Raw genomic sequence first — 19173 nt, 5'->3', positions numbered from 1 at the left:
GTTTCAATCTGAAATTCAGTCAAAACCAAGTCTAATCTTCACCAAAACCCCTCAAAATTGAGATATAAACTCCAAACCATATTCTCAATTATTTTCAACAACACCCAATCCAAACAAATAATGATTTTTGAAAACTCAAATTTGAATTCAAAGCTTTCAAGCTTTTTAATGGCTATCAATGGTGGAAAATATATGGAAGAACAGATGAAGATGAAGATGAAGAACAAAAATCTCCTTTCCGTTCAAAACTTGAATTTAATGTACTCAATCAATCACAAGATTTTTTCCTGATTTTTAGCGCGTTAATTATGGAAGATTTTGCCCAATTAATCGTGTATTAAACAAATGGTACAGAAATTATCGGAAAATTGTGGATTGGACGGGTAATTTACAAAGTATGCACATATTTGGTAATAAGGTTTCATATGGTATAGTTAGGAAAAAATCCTATGAATAAAACCTATGAGATAATGGGTTTTATTGGGCTTTACTTCCCGGAAACGGGCTTACTGCCCATGTCGTAATACCTGGGGCTTGGCTACTGAACCATAACAACCGCATTGGCTGTTTCATTCGTGAAGCCTCAAACTTTCTCCTCTCTCTCGCCGTTCGGAAATTTTGCTCAGCCATCCATGTACAACTCAGCCTAGAGCTCTCCGATCAATTGATTAGCCTATCAATGCAGCTTTGGTTCCTGCACTTTACAGGTACACTTGTTCTTTGTATCAAATCTCGGAAGTAACTCAGTCATTCTTTCATTGGATTTGTATGTTGGCTGAGAATCAATTATTAGGAGGCCCGATAATTAATTCATGGTAGATTTAAGGTTTAATCTTTGTGTGTTTTGGTTGGAGGAAAATGTTTGCCATGTGAAAATGCCTACTTTGGCCATCATTTTTTCTGTATCATTTTCCAGTTTGGTTGGGCATAAAAGTAGGTGACACATAGTTTATTTTTCAGGTTAAATACTTAATTTAAAGAAAATAAAAAAGCTTTTGTTCTGCTCCCTGTCTGATACTAGAAGTTGACTTTGCAGTAAGGGTAACACTTTGAATTGTACAGTTAACTAAAGTTCTCAGTAAAAGTTGCATTTTTTAGGTGAGTGGATACAAGAACAGACACATTGGTCATCAGCTTGATATCTGTTGGACCTTAAATACCAGAAGGTTACTGTCTTCAATTTTGAATATGATAGACATGGCATGGCTTAGCGCCATAATACTTGGAGCAGGATGTCTTGCTTTGGGTTATATTATTGGTGTGCGCCACTCTTCTCGCACTTCTCTGTCAAACAAAGCATCTGGTGACACTGAAACTCTAATTGATGGGAAAAAGAAAAAAGGGGTCAAGCCACCTCTTGAAGTTGAAAGACTGGCCGAGATCCTTGAAAATTTCAAAATGGTCTCTTCTCTTCTCTCTCCATATTTATGTTTGCGCCAAATCAATGTACCACGGGCGAAGGTATGTTGTATATTAGAAGATTAAGGATGAACCATAATTTCTAATTGTCTGCAGGTTTTGGTAGTCAGGAATGACTTGAAGATGGGGAAAGGGAAAATAGCTGCACAATGCAGGTAGTTGATTCATTCTTGCCGCCTTTGCTGGTTTATAGGTATCTTTATAAGTTATCTAGATAACTTTCATATGTAAGTGCATCATTGAGAAAATTAATCTGCATTATTTGAAAACCACAAGGTGATTCCATCTCGAATCAAAGTCACTTATTCATATTTGTTGATATTTGATGTTTCAGTGCATGAAAGCCTCCTGAAATGTCAGCACCCTGTAGTTTTGTTGTGTTTTAAAGTTTCTCTTTCATTTGGGTGTTTCTGAGTACAAATACAAATTGGTGTTCCAACATTTATTGGCTATGTTCCACTAATTTGTTCTAACTTTTGGTTGAATTGGTATATGGTTGTTTAGTCATGCAACTTTAGGTCTCTACAAAAAGCTCCATAATAGGGCGCCAAAAGCTTTAAACAGGTAATTTTTAAGAGACATATCAAGTTAGGTTGATATAGAAGTGTTATTTATCGTGAAATTTGTCTATGCAGATGGGAGATGTGTGGACAGGTGAAGGTTGTGGTGAAGATTGAAAGGGAGGAAGATATGTTGCTTTTGCAAGTATGTATAGTTTAGTTATGCTATCACTGCTGTAGGACATACCATGTCCCAATAATTTGTGCTCTTGAAATATCTGTGATGTACTCTGCCTTCTTGCTTGGTTATAGTAACTTTATTATTTTTATTTTTATTTTTGGTCATGAATCTGAAGTAGTGAGCACTGTCTATGAGCACCAACTTAAACATCGAAATATTGCGTCAGTTATTTTATTGTAGGATTACCATTATGAATATGCTTCTCTTTTAGATTTTCGTTATCCAATCTTGTAGTGGACGTACAATCTGTTTTGGTCTAGGTTTGTTGCTTGTTGTGAACTTTTCTGGTCTTGTTTTTTTTTTTTTCACTTGTGATGGATATGTATGTTGTATGATTTCCCTTATGCGTGTAGAAATACAATTTGACTTTGCCCCAAACAGGAGAAAAAAGACAAAATTACCATCCCGAATGCTTAAACTTTTCTCCATTGCTTTGATCTGCTCATGTGGTACTGCTTCAAAAGATCTCATATGCTTGGATTGCTGCCAGGGACACTGTTTCCATCCTTGATGCCAGGAAATTTCATTGTCTGGTGGATGAAGTTGGCAAATATCCTCTCGGTGGGAACATGAAACATTCCTTTCTTTGCTTCCACAAATAGAGTTTAGTTCTTCTTAGTGTAATTTATGTAAACCTCCTGGTCAATAAAGGAGCCCGTTATCTGCAGCCTTTCGAATACCTTATGTTCTGTTCTTTGTTTAGACCTACTTGTTTTAATTTACTAAATGTAACTATTTATCCTATTCTGGTTGGTTGCTCTCTGAATTTCTCATTTTGCCACAGGAAAGGGCAAAATCACTTAATATACCAACACATATTACAATTGATTCTGGGAGAACACAAATTGCGCCAAGTGAGTTAGAGACATAATCGCCTCTTTCATGATGTTGTTTGCTTTTGAGTGGATTTGATAGACCTTTTTTAATCTTGCCCACATGAAAATACTTGGAGTGTAATTAGCAATGATGATTGATGACCTAGTGCATAAGGCTTTCATTGTTGCATCTTTCAACACACCCTCTTGGATTTCCTGAATTGTTAGTGGAGCTTGGTATTCAAAGTCTACAAAAAATGACTATGTTGATACTTAAAATTTAAGTGAATCTATTCAACATGTTTGCTTTTATGCATGATTCCTAATCAATAGGTTTATGACTGTTATATGAAGAGCTTCTGCAGCTTCTTCTCCACTTTTGCCCATCTTCTTTCTTCTTCTTTTTTTCCCCAAAAGAAAAGTGTTAGCTACCGGAATAGCACTAGCTCTCTATCCTTGCTTTCATGATGAAAGGAGAATCAAGAAACACCCTTAAGTTGAACTTCACTAATGGCATTCTGCCACTAAACTATTCCCTCCTTGGCATGTTAACACGTCTCTTGCTTTACTATTGATCTCCGTCTCCCTCTCTTTATGGTTAGACAGTGAAGTTGTCTTGGTTTCAGTTCATCTGGTCTATGCGGAAAGAGCTTGTTAATTTCTTTTCAGAATAATGTAAACATGAAAGGAAGTTACCATTATAAATCAATATAAAAGCATGCGTAAACATGAAAGGTTGAAAATAGATGGTTGGTACAGTTTCCAGCAGCTAGTGTTGTGGTGGCTTTGCCTTGTACATCATAACTTCCTTGGTTTATGTTTATCGCAGCGCAACTTCATCTTCTGGTGGTGGATAGTAGCAATGAAGTATGTCAATTTGTAGTTGTAGACAGTGTGTTCTTGTCTATATTAATTAGAAAAACACAGATATTCAATGCACCCAAGAGTGTGGCCTAGTGGTCTATGAAGTGGGTGAGATCCATGAGGTCTCAGGTTAGCATCATCTGTCCAAGCCTTGATGGACAAGCCTTGATGGACAGAGTTACCTGGTACATGTTGCTAGTGGGAGGTGACAGGTATCTCGTAAAATTAGTCGACGTGTTGGCCCGGACACCAACAACAATAACAACCCAGTATATTCCCACAAGTGGGATATTAAAAAAACACAGATATTCAGTATTGTTATTGGAGGGCACAAATTATTTGAGTATAATGTCCTTACCTGTTATAGATATATTTTTCTTTGTTAGCAGCATCGTATGGATATAAAACGTAATAACGTTACTTGGTAAAAAGACTTACAAGTCACATATGGAGACCTTAGGAGTTACGACTACTAGGATCAGTTATAATAACATGAATAGAACAGTTTACATGCACGACTGTTTGTCGGAGCAATAAGGTGTTATAACTGCCTAAACAGGGGATTTTGCTTACCATTGAAAATGATACTGAAGTTTGACCGTTAGAGAGCAGGAATGCTGATAACCATAGAGAACATCAACCTCCACCATTTACGGCGGTATCTATTTTCCACTGAAATGATGCTGAATTTTTCCAAAACCAATCACTTTTTGTTCAAAAGTCCTTGTTGTACTAAGTGTTGGGAAAAATAATGTTTGTATCTTACTTTTTAGTATCAATATAGCTAAAGTAAATATCAATCCAAACCATTGGATAGCAATGAATTTATTTTATAACTTCAAAGTACGTTTTTACCATTTACATTGCCTTGTCATTTGCTCCAGCAAAGGTGCTTATTGTCTTTCCCTCTTTTTTACCTGCAGACTCGAGGACAGTGATGGCTGTACTTGGTAAGTTTCCCAATCCTTAATAATAACCCACGGAATATTAAACGATTTATACATGGAGTCCCAATTCTGATTGTGTTGTGGCTATGCATGTGCAGGACCAGCTGATTTAGTTGACGACATAACTGGCGGATTGAAGCTTTTGTAGCGGCAGTCACGTTAAGGTCCTCTGCATTATGGAACTAGAATGAGAAATCACCATTATTGGAAATTCATCTACTGCCCTGGTGTTGCAAACTTTTTTCAACTGATGATGAAAATATTTGTTGCTCCTTTTAAGCTGCATAACATTTCTAACGTGCAATGCAAGAGACGAAATGTGAGGTCCAGCTTTATAATTCTGACGCTAATTCTTCTCTCTTTTATTTATTAGTCCCAAACATTTTGTAATTCGTCTTTTTTGAACTAAGAAGATTATTAGTTTCTGTGGGGAAAAAAATAGAGAAAACTTATAAGATAATATCCAACCTACCGGATTCGAACCAGCGACCTAAGGATTAGCTAGCTATTAACTGTCTACAGTACTCCGCTCTACCAACTGAGCTAAGGTCGGATGTAGAATAGCTTGCTTCACTTGGATATATTTGGGAAAATGCATAAGTACCCCCTGACCTATTTCCGGATTTTTAACTACACACTTTTTCTTTGCGGAAATCCTATTACCCCTAAGCTTATTTTAAATGTAATTATTTGCACCCTTAACGCTGACGTGACCTTTTTTCTTACTTTTTTTTCTTTTCCTTTTCCTTTTTCTTTGTCTTTTTTCTTTTACTTTTTTTTTGTTTCTTCTCTAATTCCGGCCGATATTCATTCACCGGCGACTTTGTCTAACCGTTTTTCTTCCATTTTTTCTTTTCACACACAATTTAAATTCTCAAAAAGATCCATTCGTAAGCAAAGCAAAATACACTCAGATTTGGGGGAAAAAATTCATCATCGGAAAACCTTCCCACGCCAGAAAAAAATGATTATTGAAATTTTAACTGGAAAAAGTTTTCTCAGCTTATATTCGTTTTTATTTCTTTTGCTCTTCCTCCCACACATAAATTACACTTTCAAGAAATTATATATATATATATATAAAACAAAACTTACTTAGATTGGGATAAAAATCTGTCGCCGGAAAAAAAAATCGCCGGAAAAAATGGTTTGTGAAATTCCGACGACCACCATTTTATGCCGCCGGTGACCAAAACAAAAAGAAAGAGAATGAAATAACTAAAAAAAAATGAGAATAATAAGAAATAAGAAAAAAAGGATAAGAAAAAGAATAAAGAACAAAAAAAGTACTAAAAATACATGTGGGGGCGCGTGTAGCTCACCACTTGCCAAGAGTTTGGTTGTCAGCGTTAAAGGTGCAAATAGTTACATTTAAAATAAGTTTAGGGGGGTAATAAGATTCCCGCAAAGAAAAAGTGTGTAGTTGAAAATACGGGTATAGATCAGGGGGTACTTAAGCATTTTTCCGATATATTTTATACGTAAAGAAAACCTTTACACATAAGTCACGTATACATTAAATATCAAAAGCTTACTTAGTGCTAAATTACTTGTTTTTCTGTTCAACTGGTAGCATTAAAGGTGAATGGAAATGAAAATATTTGTGTAGGGGTAAAATCGGGGATAAAGTTACCCCCGATTTTCCGGTAAAGAAACGAGAAGGAAGCACGATCTAACATGACCTCGAGTAAAGACGAGGGGTTCCACGTCTCAGAGCTCGGGGAGGACGAATGGTGCACCCAGGATCGGACACGGCCGAGCATCAGGTCCGTGCAGAGTAAACGACCCATTGACATAGGGTGTATAGGGGTGACGACCTAAAATCTAGCTAGTCGTGATGACATCTAACCCAACCCACTAGGTAAGCCAAATGGTAGACAACACAACTCAAATAGGATAACGAGAATCAATAAATGAAATAACTGAGCTTTCTATACAAAATTTCAAAGATTAGTTGTACAAGTCATGAGCTTCTAAAACTTAGAATTTACAAAGCTGGTACGAAATAAATACATCATCTATTTGAAATATACATAAACAGATTTATAAATCTAAATCTACCAAGAACAAGGTGCGGCTATAACCGGAACGGAGGTACATCTTCAATGCCAGCTCCCGCCATACACAGCAGCATCAACCCCAAAATCTGCATGCAAGGTGCAGAAATATAGTACGAGTACAACCGACCCCATGTACTCAGTAAGTAACAAACTTAACCTTAGGTTGAAAGCAATGACGAGCTAGGAAGAAGGTCAGTGTCCAACACCAATAGCCAATATTAACTCATAATAATATAATGAAGACAGTAAAAGTACAACAACAACAACAAGCCTAGTTTGATCCCATAAATGGGGTGTGGGGAGGGTAGTGTGTACGCAGACCTTACCCCTACCTCATAGAGATAGAGATGTTGTTTCTAATAGACCCTCGACAAATGAAGACGGTAAAAGTAATAGCTCAAAAGATATTATACTCAGCTCGATCATAATTACGAAAAAGTAGACATGCTTTTCAGGTATAACAGTCAAGTCCAGATATTACATCTAAAAATCAACTAAACATGAGTTTATCAGCAGATTGTATTTTCAATTGACAACACCAGATAAGAATCTCCGTTTACCAATTAGCATGATGAAAGTACGTCTTTATGTTTATATACATGTCAAGTCATCAATTACTATATACTATCTAGCCCAACTACTCCACATATGGAAAAAGAATGATAACGTGTGATGTAGCGATGAATGATGAACATAGACTGAGATATGATATACAAATGAAGAACCATGACTAAGTATATAATTACAGTTAAATCAGATAACTCAAAACAACAGAAATAGCCTCATTAGGTCTCAATTGAATAAGCACATAGCCTAAAGATGATTTTTAACATAAATCATAGCTCAAATAATCAAACAAGTAGGGGAAAAAACATATATAATATGATGTGATAGCAGAACAAGTTTGATAATAGTCTAAAAGTCAAGTTGAATCATGATAACTCCGGTGCACACCGTCACCTAGCATGTGCGTCACCTCAACACATCACAATAACATGGTTCCCAGGGATAATTACCCTCAATTCCAAGTTTATAAATGTTACTTACCTCAAAAGCCAAATTAAATATTGGGCAAGCCAAACAACACTCTAGAAATGTCATCACATGCAAATCAACCTCCGAACGACTCGAAACTAGCCAAAAGAAACTAAAAAATATTAAATAATGCCAAAGGAAACAAACCTAATCGATAAATGTTGAATTTTTTATCAAAAGCCCAAAGTCAACCAAAAAGTCAAACCCGAGCTCGTACCTCGAAACCCGAAAAAATCTGTAAATTCTGGCAACCCATTCGACTATGAGACCAACCATACCAATTTCATTCAAATCTGACTCCGAATCGGTATTCAAATCTCAAATATTCACTTTAGAAAAATTTAGACAAAACCCCTCAATTTCTCTTCTAAAATCATCATTCAAATGCTAAAACCGAAGATGGAATCATGGAGTATAATCAAAATCAAGTAGAAAATACTTACCCCAATCCATATAGTGAAAATCGTCATCAAAATCTGCCACGACCCAAACCGATGGGCCGCAGCGGGCACCCGGTACCTTACTCAACCGAGTACCAACGTAACATATCTTTCTTATTACATCATCATATACACGTGACATACGGGCCTAATAGGCCAACATGATCATTTATAAACTCAAAACATAGGTCGACAAGGCCGTACAATCTTTCACATACACTACATATGTCTACAAGCCTCTAAGAGTACATAAATGTCATAAAGGTCGGGACAGAGTCCCGCCATACCAAATAATAGACGTCTAAATCATACTAACCAAACACGCAACTCCGAAGCAAATGGAGCGCACCAACATCTTTCGTTGAGCTGATAACCTACTTGGGGGGCTCTCGACCTGTCTATCTGGACCTGCGGGCATGAAACGCAGCGTTCCCAGGCAAAAGGGACGTCAGTACAAAAAATGTACCGAGTATGTAAGGCACATAAATAAGTACTAGTAGACGTGGAAGAAATATGGAGTACATGACTTAACCTGTAAGTCTGAATAACTTTGTAAATCATGAAATAATTATAGTATCATGCATATGTGTATGTCATGTCGTGCATATGTATATGTTTCTTAACATCATCAGCATCTGAGGGCATCCCATCATATCATCTTGTCCACTGTGGGCAAAATCATCAACGTATATCAGCTGATCAGGTGATGGTGTGTATATAATGCCATAACCTTTTCCATATCCCATATACATATATACACATACATATATACGCGTATATAACGCCATTCGGTCACTGGTCAATGTACATGAATGCAATGCATGAGAAGTACGTTAATAAAATCTTTCGGAATGTCATAAGACCATTTTACCTTTGAGTAATATCATAAAGTAAACTCTTTTCAACTTTCGTTTTTTTAGACCCATGAGCAGATATAAAATATTATGACACATGAAAATTCAAGAATATAGATATCTCTAATACTTTTATGAATAGAGTCATTTATGGATTTGTGCATTCGTACGTTTCGTTCATATCGTATGGATCATGCCAAAAGAAAGAAGAGATAGCCTTAACATACCTGTTCCTTGAATTATTTGCATGAAATGAAGCTTCTACTTCTTTAAATCTTGTGAACGAAATTTTGCTTCCTTTGACACTTGAACGAAATTAATTCACAAGGCAAAGTTTTGTTGCAAGCCTTTAAAATGAAAGTGATTTGGAGTTTGAATTTTAGAAAACAAAGTTCTGTTGCAAAGCCTTTAAAATGAGGGTGATTTTGGAGTTTGAATTATAGAAATCAAAGTTCTGTTCCTAAGACTTTAAATGTAAAGTCTTTTAAAATGGAATGGATTGGAAAAACTTGAATAAAGTCTTGGAAAGAATGGAAGGAACTTGTTATTCATTTGACACCTAATCAAGGAATGACTTAGTCATTTCTTGATAATGCGGCTAGTTGCCACGTGGGGTGGGGGATAATTATTAAGTTTTTATCCACTTATTAGTTAATCGGGTAATGTCCCGTTACCCGATAATTAACTAATTACCCAAAAAATTTAGAATTATTCCCACTTACATAAAATATTACTCTCTTTTCACATATCTTATATACCTTTCTAGCATGTGCATGTAGTACATTGCATGTCACTAGTCCATAAATACCGGATATTTTAGCTCGGGCCATATTTTACCCAAATATGCCAAACTTGGACGAAAAATTCATTTTTTTTGACTTGCTTCCCCTTTCACCTTTATGAATTTATTCATCACTTGTGAAATAGCATAATCCTTATAATCTCCAAATAATCTTTTACTTGAACTGATGTCAATTACCTTACGACAAATCCAACGTACAATACTACAAGGTGCAACATCGTCGTAACTTAATACTACAAAGCATAACATCACCGTAATGTAGTACTGTTGGGTGCAACATTGTTGTAACTTAATACTGCGAAGCGTAACATCAGCGTAATGTAATACTGCTGGGTGCAATACTGTCGTAACTTAATACTACGAAGCGTAACATCATCGTAATGTAATACTGCAAGGCGTAACATCATCGTAATATATTACTGCAGAGGGTAACATCATCATAATATATTACTGCAGAGCATAACATCGACGTAATACTGCGGGGCGTAACATTATTCCCCCGTTCGGAACATTCGTCCTCGAATGTTGACTGATGCACTTATCATTTTCATAACTTATATCTTTTGAATACTTTAGAACTTCTCTTTCCATCTAGGCGTCTGTTCTGTGAATGAGTTCAAAGTCCAGGGCATTCCCCCCTTAGGCCTCCTTCTCACACTACAACTTGTAGTCGGAATCTTTCCAATCTCGTAAGTGTTACTACCTTTCATCATACAGCTTGTATAATATTGACCTTGTAAGTGTGCCCAATCTCTAGGTTTTATATGTAAAGCTTGATATGATATCTCTTTGGGCATATATGAGTATATTGAAGTTCTTCGCTCGGTACTTTGTTAAATTTACGAATATTGCTATATCGCATCGCATAGGTCCATTTAGCCATCCGTATGAATTTACTGCCATAACTCTTACTTTAATTTATCGTTGCTGAGGTCTACTACCAAATCCTATCTTACTTTTATTGTTTATTCCATATGTATAAATTTAAGTCCTTTAATGCTTCCTCATTACTACTCATATTTAGAATGACGGCCCAATCTCATCTCATACTTTGTGACTTTAGTCCATCTATTATTGATTCACCTGAATATTGATCTACAATATACCACTGATAACTTGAAACTTCTTATGTACTACTTTGCCCCTAGGGCTTATGTTACCTCAAGGAATATTCGAAGTGATTCCCATAATCGTATTTCATAGTGTCTCAATGTGATTCATCTTATGGGGTTATCCTAATTTTGTGCCGCCAGCAAAATCTTTTTTCCTTCTCTTTTTTTTTTCAAATCATTATTCAAATGAAGGCCCAAACATCATCATGTATCTGTCACAATTATACCCTTATTTTATTACCAGGTCAGCATTTCATTCCTTCTAAATGCTATTAATCTTAGACTCATTTGAGTTCATTAAAGCTATAGTGAGCTTTGTATAACATAGAGAAACTGTCTGCTCTTCTTGTTTTCATGGGCTTAATCCTAAAGACTTATCCATTCTCGTCACCTCTTCACTTGCCTTTCCTCATCCTTACTCATGTTTCCTTAAAACTTTATCGCTCTACCATACTTTAGCTTGCGATCTATACATATCCGTTTATAAACTTTCCTTCAACTTGCTTGCACCATAGATTTTCTTATGTTATTCTGGAACGTCAAGCGAGACATCACAATGCCTCTAACTTTGCTCTATTCTCTTAAATAGATCTCTCAGTACTTAGAAACCATAGGCTGGAAGACATGCTTCCAACGATGTCGCTATCATTCCCGGTTATTGGATCCCCGTGCTTATAGCCTTCTATCCAAAGTATGGACTATTCACAATCTTCTGCCTTTGAGTATCTCGTACATTGTTCACATTTACCTTACTTACCTTAAAATCTCGCATCGTATCTTCTATCTCTTTCTTGACCTCCCTTCCACCTAGGTGTAATTCACGTCCATAACTTGAAGCTCTATTATAATACTCGCACCTTTGGTACATACACAATCTGATGGGAGCTTCATACTGACTTCTTATGAGGCTGATACTTCTTCTAACTGGGTTCCTTGTAGATCCATTACAGATTATGGTTGTTGTGTTATTTCTCTTGAACATCTGATATTAAGAGTGATTCTGTCATGTTCGCAAGCACAACTTCTATAATTTTTCTATGTCCAATAATCAGACTCCTAATTTACTTGAGTGATGCAATTCTTTAGTTTCCTCTTCCTTCTGATTAGTCTTTACGTAGGCTTAAGCTATCTTCCGATCTGTGGCTCATGGTATCAGCTATTACCTTAGCTTTTCATGGGCGTTATGGAATATCCATGATACAATCTTTTAACAATTCAATCTTTTGTCTATGCCCTGGGCTCAATTCTTTCTTTTAACTTATACCGTAGTCTTCTATGGCTGTATGATTGTCAACAAATATGATGTCTGGATAATGCTCCAAAATCTTGAGTGTATCTATAATGTACTAACTCTGGATCATTGATCAAATAATTCTTTCATTCCATTTTAGCTTTCTTTCAACGTAAGCTATTACTTTTCCTGGTCTTTCTGCCCTTTTGTTGCGCCCATACTTAGCTTATCTTAATGCCCACACTTGCTAGAGTTTTCATACAACTCATATGATCTGGAATATTACTTTTAATTCTTACTTCCCGTTCATTAGCCACGGTAGGTGACACTTTCCTTTGGAATGCTTACAATGTTGTTGCGAGATTGTACGACCATTTCCTCTTTAGGTCATTGTGCTTAGGTTGAAGTCTTCTTTCTTATCTCCTCAGCTAGTCTTTTGTTGTAGTACTTAGGGATAACCCTTGACTCTCGTAAAGCTATGAGCTTATTACGGATCTTTTTGATGTCCTTACTTGCCTATAATCATCTGTAGTTGCTTACTTCCATGCCCTTGTGCTTGTATGGTTGCTTCTGAACTGATATTTTGATTGCCTTTCCAGTGGCACTTTCTTTTATCCCCGTAACACTCATACAGTATCTTTAACTACCCCGACTCTTGTTTGAATATATCTTAAGTATTATAATGATATTCTTCGAGGCTGAACTCTCCATGTTGGGTTCTACTATGTTTATCTCACACGATCTGATGACTCGTCTGTAACCTCCTATTTAGCCATAACTGGGATCTTCTTGACCAATTACTAACTACTCGTTGGCCCATTCTCATATCAATATTTCTCGTAATCTTTCTTGGGTTATTTCCTTTGTCTTAACTTACGTCTCACACTAGCTCCTTATTTATTAATAACAACTCAGGCAGGAAACTTTACTTGCTCTCCTTGACGTCGTGCTTGCACACTATTCCTGAATCGTAGCGTATTTGTAAGATTTGGATAAGTACCATCTCATTCCTCTTTCATTTATCGCATTCTTCCTTTACCATTCCATAGTCACTAGAACCACTTAGTTCGGACTTAATGCCACATCACTCCATATTCCCCCCTTTAGGGGTGTACTAAGAGTTGAAGCCACGAGGATCTACCTACAGATGTTTTACCTCTTCATTTTTGGCGTCATTTCTCAACATCAATGATCCTTACTCGCCTTGCGGTAATCCTTCTGTACCAAGGATGACAAATCCCCTTATCCGTGAGGGTGACACTTAATGTAACTAGTACATACAGTCCCTTAAGCTTAACTTTGCTAATATTGCTTGCTTTAGGGAAACGTCTTCCTGAATGACCATTCTCTGAATTTCTCATGAACCTTCTTATGTTGTCCGTCATATTATTGCCGGAATACGATATAAAATTCTCATGATGTTGACTATTACCAAATCACTCAGTCCCTAATTCATATTTAGTTTATCTTATTCACCAGCACATACTGATTTCTATTACTCTGGGGTCTAACTTTTCCTCTTGGTAATCGTGCTAGAGTTGCGAACTTATTTCTCGAAATGAGGACATGACTGTATGGCCTATACTCTTTTGTTGTCCTATGGCCTGTCACCCCTTGTCTCTTCCTTCACTTGTCTATAGATTTTGTAATATTGCCATCTTTTTATCTACCGTTGTCATCCATGTACCACATCTTACTCATAATGCTTCATTAACTCTTTTCTTATTTCCCGCTAACATTTATGCCTATCACTTTATTCTGAAAACTCTAACAAGACATTCTTTTGCTTTTAGCTTCCCTTTGCTCCATCCAGTGGCTCTTCAAGTTGCTTAACGTTCTCGCTTTACTAGGGGCGCGAGCCACACTAAGGTAATATGTATCCCTTCAAGGCTTATAGTGCATGTCTTTGTAGTACTCATATCTGGCTGCACTATTTTAAAGTGTACCATCTAGGTGTCTCACAAGGAGATTTGCTAGCACACTTGCAATATCCTTCGGAAATGTCAACTAACATAAACAATCCATGCACCATTTTGGTTTACTCTAACCCCAGTTAGGTCCTGATGTCCCATCCTTTTCTTAAACTACACCTGTTAGCCCCCATAGGGCATAACTGAGATGGGTACAACCAATTGTACATACCTCTGTTACTGTTGAGGGTAACTCTTAATGCTTATATTTTTCTACCGTAATTGTAATACTGATAATCTTCATTAACTGGGCGCCTCATACCCTTCTTCACCTTCATTCTTTTACTTCTTGAAAGCATTGTCTTTCACCATAAAGCTGGATAAATATTCTTGCCTCAAGGTTCCTTATCAAGAGGCTTACACCTTTCAGCATGCACATAATCTGCTGAAGACCTCACAGTTACTCATCATAAGCATGATGCTGTAACGACCCGACCGGTCGTTTTGAGCTCCGGCGTGTCATTCAGCAGTTTGAGGCCATGAGCGGCTTCATCTCAGGTATATTGACTTGTGTGTATGGTCAGAATTAAAATTCAGGAAGTTTGGAGTCAAATCTAAATGGAAATTCTCATTTTGAAAGCTTAAAATTGAAGAAATGAACTAGGATAGGAATTTTGAGAAAACGACCTCGGAATTGGGATCCGAAGGTTCCAACAGGTTCGTATGATGATTTCGGACTTGGGCGTATGCCCGGATCGGGTTTTGGATAACCCGGGAGCGTTTTGGCGCCTATTGTGGAAGATAACATTTTAGAAGAAATTGCATCAGCTTGGTTTAAAATGCATTTCAGTGTTATTGATGTCCGTTTGGGATTCCGACACTGGGAGTAGCTCCGTATGGTGATTCTGGATTTGGGAGCGATCGGAAGTAAATTCGGAGGTCCGTAGGTCATTTTGGAGCCGTTCGGCTAAAGATGGAAAATTGAAGGTTTATGAAATTTGATATCGGATTCGAAATGCGAATTTTATGGTTTGGATAGCTTCATTAGGTTATTTGGGACTTAGGAGTGTGTCCGGAATATCTTTGTGTTAAAATATATGAATTATGGGAAAAATTTGAAAAATTTTGATATTTAATATTGTTAAAGTTGACTTTGGTCAACATTTTTGGTAAACGGACCCGGACCCATGATTTTTCGGTCTCGAAAGGTCCATAGAAAAATATGGGAGTTGAACGTGTATCCGGAATCGAATTCCGAGGTCCCAGGTCCGAGAAATGAATTTTTTCGTGAAATTGTTTTCTGAAAATGTTTAAGGAAAATAAAAATGAAATTTGATTAGAAAGTAATGGTATCAGGCTCGTATTTTAGTTCCGACGCCCAGTACAGGACATATATGTTGGTTAAGCTCTTCCTGTAAAGTTTGGTTACAAACGGACGTTGTTTGACGGGTTTCAGCCTTAAATTGGAAAATTTTAAAGTTTATGAAATTTGAAAGAATTCTTGGATTTAAGGCTCAAATCATTGATTTTGATGTTATTTTGGCGATTTGATCGCTCGAGTAAGTTCGTGTGATGTTTTAGAGTCAGTGTTCATATTTGGTTTGGAGCCCCGAGGGCTCGGGAGTGTTTCAGAGGTGTCTCGGAGTGATTTCGGACTTAGGAAAAATTGCAGAAAATTGCAGAAAATTCTGTTGTGCCCAGAAAATTTTAGGTGCGAGTAGTCCAGTTTGGAAGCTCATATCTTGTAATCTATAAGAAATCCGAAAAAGTATAAAACACGAAAGTTGTAGCCTATACATTCTAGTTTTTGGAAAGTTAAATTATTCGCGATTTGGATATGATCTCAGAAAGTTACGATGGATCGAAAAGGGCTGCTGGAGCAATTTCGGCAGAATTTACGATGCACTTTAGAAGCTCATATCTCGGGATATATAAGGAGTTATATGGTGTACAACCTATCAAATTAAAGCTCTTTGAGTCTAGTTTCTAAATCTTCAAACTGTTTGTCATTTGGATATTTATACAAGACGTTATGGGTGTTTAAACAGAAGGTGTCCGATAAGGAACAATTTTAATAGGATGTACAACTTGTTTAGCACAAGTGCAAGGTACACCTCGACGAAGCACATGCAGATTCTTTTATACACGGATTTAGCTCACTTTTCTTCATTTCTTCAAAGTATGGACGATTTTTGGGGAGCTTCAAGAGGGGATTTTCATCATCAATGTGAAGGTAAGTTATCCCCACCTATTTTGAGTTAAGTACATCAATTATGTATGGATTTGAGCATGAAAATTGTAGAAAAATTGAGGATTTAGGCCTAGGGATTTGAAAATAAGATTTGGTGATTAGAGGGGTCAAATGAACTCCGATTTTGGTAAATTTTATATGTACGGACTCGTGGCGAGACGAGAAATCCGGTGATATGACTTTCGTAATTTTTAGAGAAGTGGGCCCGGGGCTCGGGTTTTGCAAATTTCGTGATTTTTGATATTTTTCGAGTCTTTTTGATTGGGTTATATTACCTTAGCCTATTGTAATATATTCCTTGTGGTTTTGGCAAGATTCGATGCGCGAGGAGGTCGATTCGAAAGGAAAGGGCATCGCGGAGTAGACTTTTGGCCATTTTGAGGTGAGTAATAGATGTAAATGCTGTTCTGAGGGTTTGGAACTCCGGACTTTCACATCGTAACGCTATATTGAGGCGTGACACGCACTCCATGGCGAGTGCGGGGTCTGATACTATTGGGGATTGTGACTTAGTCCATCCCGTGTGATGTTTATACTATACTGGTGATTGATACACATACTTCATTGATATTACTGGGCTTGATGCCATGTTTTGGGCCTTGTGCTGATTTGTAAAATCCTTCGAGGATTGATATTACTGCTTAGCATGATTTGCATATCATTTAATTTCAGTCCAAGGTTTTAAATGCTGTTTTGCAAACTCAACCATAATTCTAAGTGTTGAAAACTTAAATGATATTTTTAAATGTATTCCGGGCTGGGAACTTCTGTTTTGTAAATGCCCAAGGGGCTTATTATATTATTTTCTGGACTGATTATAAAGTGACTTGAAACAGTGGTAACAATGACACTATGTGATATACTTGAAACAGTGGTAACAATGACACTGTGTGATATACTTGAAACAGTGGTAATAATGACACTGTGTGATATACTTGAAACAGTGGTAACAATGATACTGTGTGATATACTTGAAATAGTGGTAACAATGACACTGGATGATATACTTGAACAACGGTAACAATGACACTGTATGATATAAATTGGTCAGGTAACAATGGCTGACCGGTCAGGTAACAATGACTGACCAAGATATTGCGCTTGGACTGTAGGAGCCCCTCCGGAGTCTGTACACACACCCTCAGTGAGCGCCGTCGACGATAAATAAATATGGATAGCTCGGGCTGCACGCCGCAGTGGGTACTGGAATGTACCATCATATGCATTGCATTGCATCCACGTATTTGTATTTATACTGGTGTTTAGCTGCTCAGTTCCATATGTTGCTGTATATTCGGATTGTAGCTTACTTTGTGTATTCACTGGATTTTCTTATCTTCGGACTATAGTTACTTTTATTACACACTGGGTCAGAGTACTCACTTTACTCCCTGCACCTTGTGTGCAGATCCAGGGCAGTCTCAGGCTCAGTAGATCCAGTTGATCAGCAGATCCAGCCTCTGGGAGTATCGAGGTAGTTGCACGGCGTTCACAGACATTGATCTTCTCCCTCCTATCCTATCTCTTTATTTCTGCATTATCGGACTTTGGATATGCCGTGTATTAGGATGATATTCTGTATTCTAGAGGCTCAGATTCGTGACACCAGGTCCTAGTGAGATTATATTGTGTATTTTGTTAAAATCTTCAGTACTTTAATCTTGCTTAATTGATATTTCTTTCCGCTATTTTTGATAAATTGGGTTAAGTGTTGAATAATAGCCGGGCTTGCCTAGTAGTATGCTGGGCGCCATCACGACCGGGATTTGGGTCGTGACAAGTTGGTATCAGAGCCTAGGTTACTTGGTCTCGCGAGTCATGAGCTAGTTTAGTAGAGTCTCGCAGATCGGTACGGAGACGTCTATACTTATCCTCGAGAGGCTGCCGAACCTTTAGGAAAACTTCACATTCTGGAATTCTTATCGTGCGTCCTTGATTCAGCTTGAAAAGAAACTTTTTAAATTCCTTCCGCGTGATCGTATGCACCAACGACCGCTCAGTATCAGATGTGTCTCGATGGCTTTTGATTCCCCGATCGAGGGGCGAGGTGTAATCTCTGTGAGTTTGAAGTTAGACCAGTCTAGAGGACTTGAGGCCAAATCTTTGCCAATGGCTTGAGCACCGAGGTGCTGATTTTGTGAGCAAGTGTTGAACTCCTATGTTCATTATTGTCCTTGTTAGCCGGAATGGCGGTTGGATATCCACGCGGTGAGTATGTTAGTGTTACGAGGTGTATTTGTACGACTTGGTAGTGGCAAAGAAGCCTACTGGATAGTAGATGAACTGTTAAGTGATTCGTTTCTTATTGTGATTTGTTGAGTAGCCCGAGTTATGGGCGCGTGAAGAATATTTTTCGTGTCTCCTAGTTAGATAAGTTTGGGAGCTGAGATCGCTTCTGTAAATGTATTATGACAAAATCGTTGAGTCAAGGAGACCACCTTGAAGGTCGAAAATATTAAAGGAAGAATATGTTCCTACTTGGTTGAATAGCCCAATAATGGAGGGTTGAAGGGTATTTTCTATGTGTTATGATTCAAATAGGTGCAACGCATGTCCATGTATCAATTTAGATTTATGTAATTGATATGCATTGTGATGCTTTGTCAAGTTGTGGATGTGTTGTTAGGATGGTTTTGGTGATTCTCTGGCAGGTGGATAAGACCAATTACAAAGGAGGTTCTGCCGAAATTTT

At 37.4% G+C, this 19173-nt stretch overlaps 1 protein-coding gene and 1 non-coding gene across 3 annotated transcripts; one reads left to right on the top strand and one right to left on the bottom strand.

Moving 5' to 3' along the window:
* Nucleotides 1-548: 548 nt before the first annotated feature.
* LOC107824898 (uncharacterized) lies at nucleotides 549-5246 on the top strand. 2 transcript variants are annotated; one of them, XM_016651707.2, is made up of 8 exons: nucleotides 549-707; nucleotides 1099-1401; nucleotides 1516-1574; nucleotides 1924-1983; nucleotides 2055-2124; nucleotides 2945-3014; nucleotides 4763-4789; nucleotides 4885-5246. In XM_016651707.2, the coding sequence occupies exons 2-8, from the start codon at nucleotides 1189-1191 to the stop codon at nucleotides 4932-4934; spliced, it is 549 nt and encodes a 182-aa protein (XP_016507193.1). In that variant the 5' UTR covers nucleotides 549-707; nucleotides 1099-1188; the 3' UTR covers nucleotides 4935-5246. The 2 variants fall into 2 exon arrangements, with proteins under 2 accessions (XP_016507193.1, XP_016507194.1); XM_016651708.2 differs by having other exon boundaries at nucleotides 571-707; nucleotides 1086-1401.
* Nucleotides 5247-5248: 2 nt separating this feature from the next.
* TRNAY-GUA (transfer RNA tyrosine (anticodon GUA)) lies at nucleotides 5249-5339 on the bottom strand. Its single transcript is given in 2 exon segments — nucleotides 5249-5284; nucleotides 5303-5339. It is a non-coding gene; the product is annotated as a tRNA-Tyr (tRNA).
* Between the last annotated feature and the right edge of the window lie 13834 nt (nucleotides 5340-19173).

Source organism: Nicotiana tabacum, chromosome 20 (assembly GCF_000715075.1).
Source record: "Nicotiana tabacum cultivar K326 chromosome 20, ASM71507v2, whole genome shotgun sequence".
NCBI classification, from domain to species: Eukaryota; Viridiplantae; Streptophyta; class Magnoliopsida; order Solanales; family Solanaceae; genus Nicotiana; species Nicotiana tabacum.
Note: the sequence above shows the minus strand (reverse complement) of the source record. Positions and strands in the feature narration are given on the sequence as shown.

What these genes read in the sequence shown, in the direction of transcription:
- LOC107824898 (XM_016651707.2), top strand. Translation starts at nt 1,189, where the DNA reads ATGATAGACATGGCATGGCTTAGCGCCATAATACTTGGAGCAGGATGT. An exon ending in AAGATATGTTGCTTTTGCAA is followed by an intron (nt 2,125 to 2,944) that starts GTATGTATAGTT and finishes ATTTTGCCACAG; the next exon opens with GAAAGGGCAAAATCACTTAA. An exon ending in GAGAACACAAATTGCGCCAA is followed by an intron (nt 3,015 to 4,762) that starts GTGAGTTAGAGA and finishes TTTTACCTGCAG; the next exon opens with ACTCGAGGACAGTGATGGCT.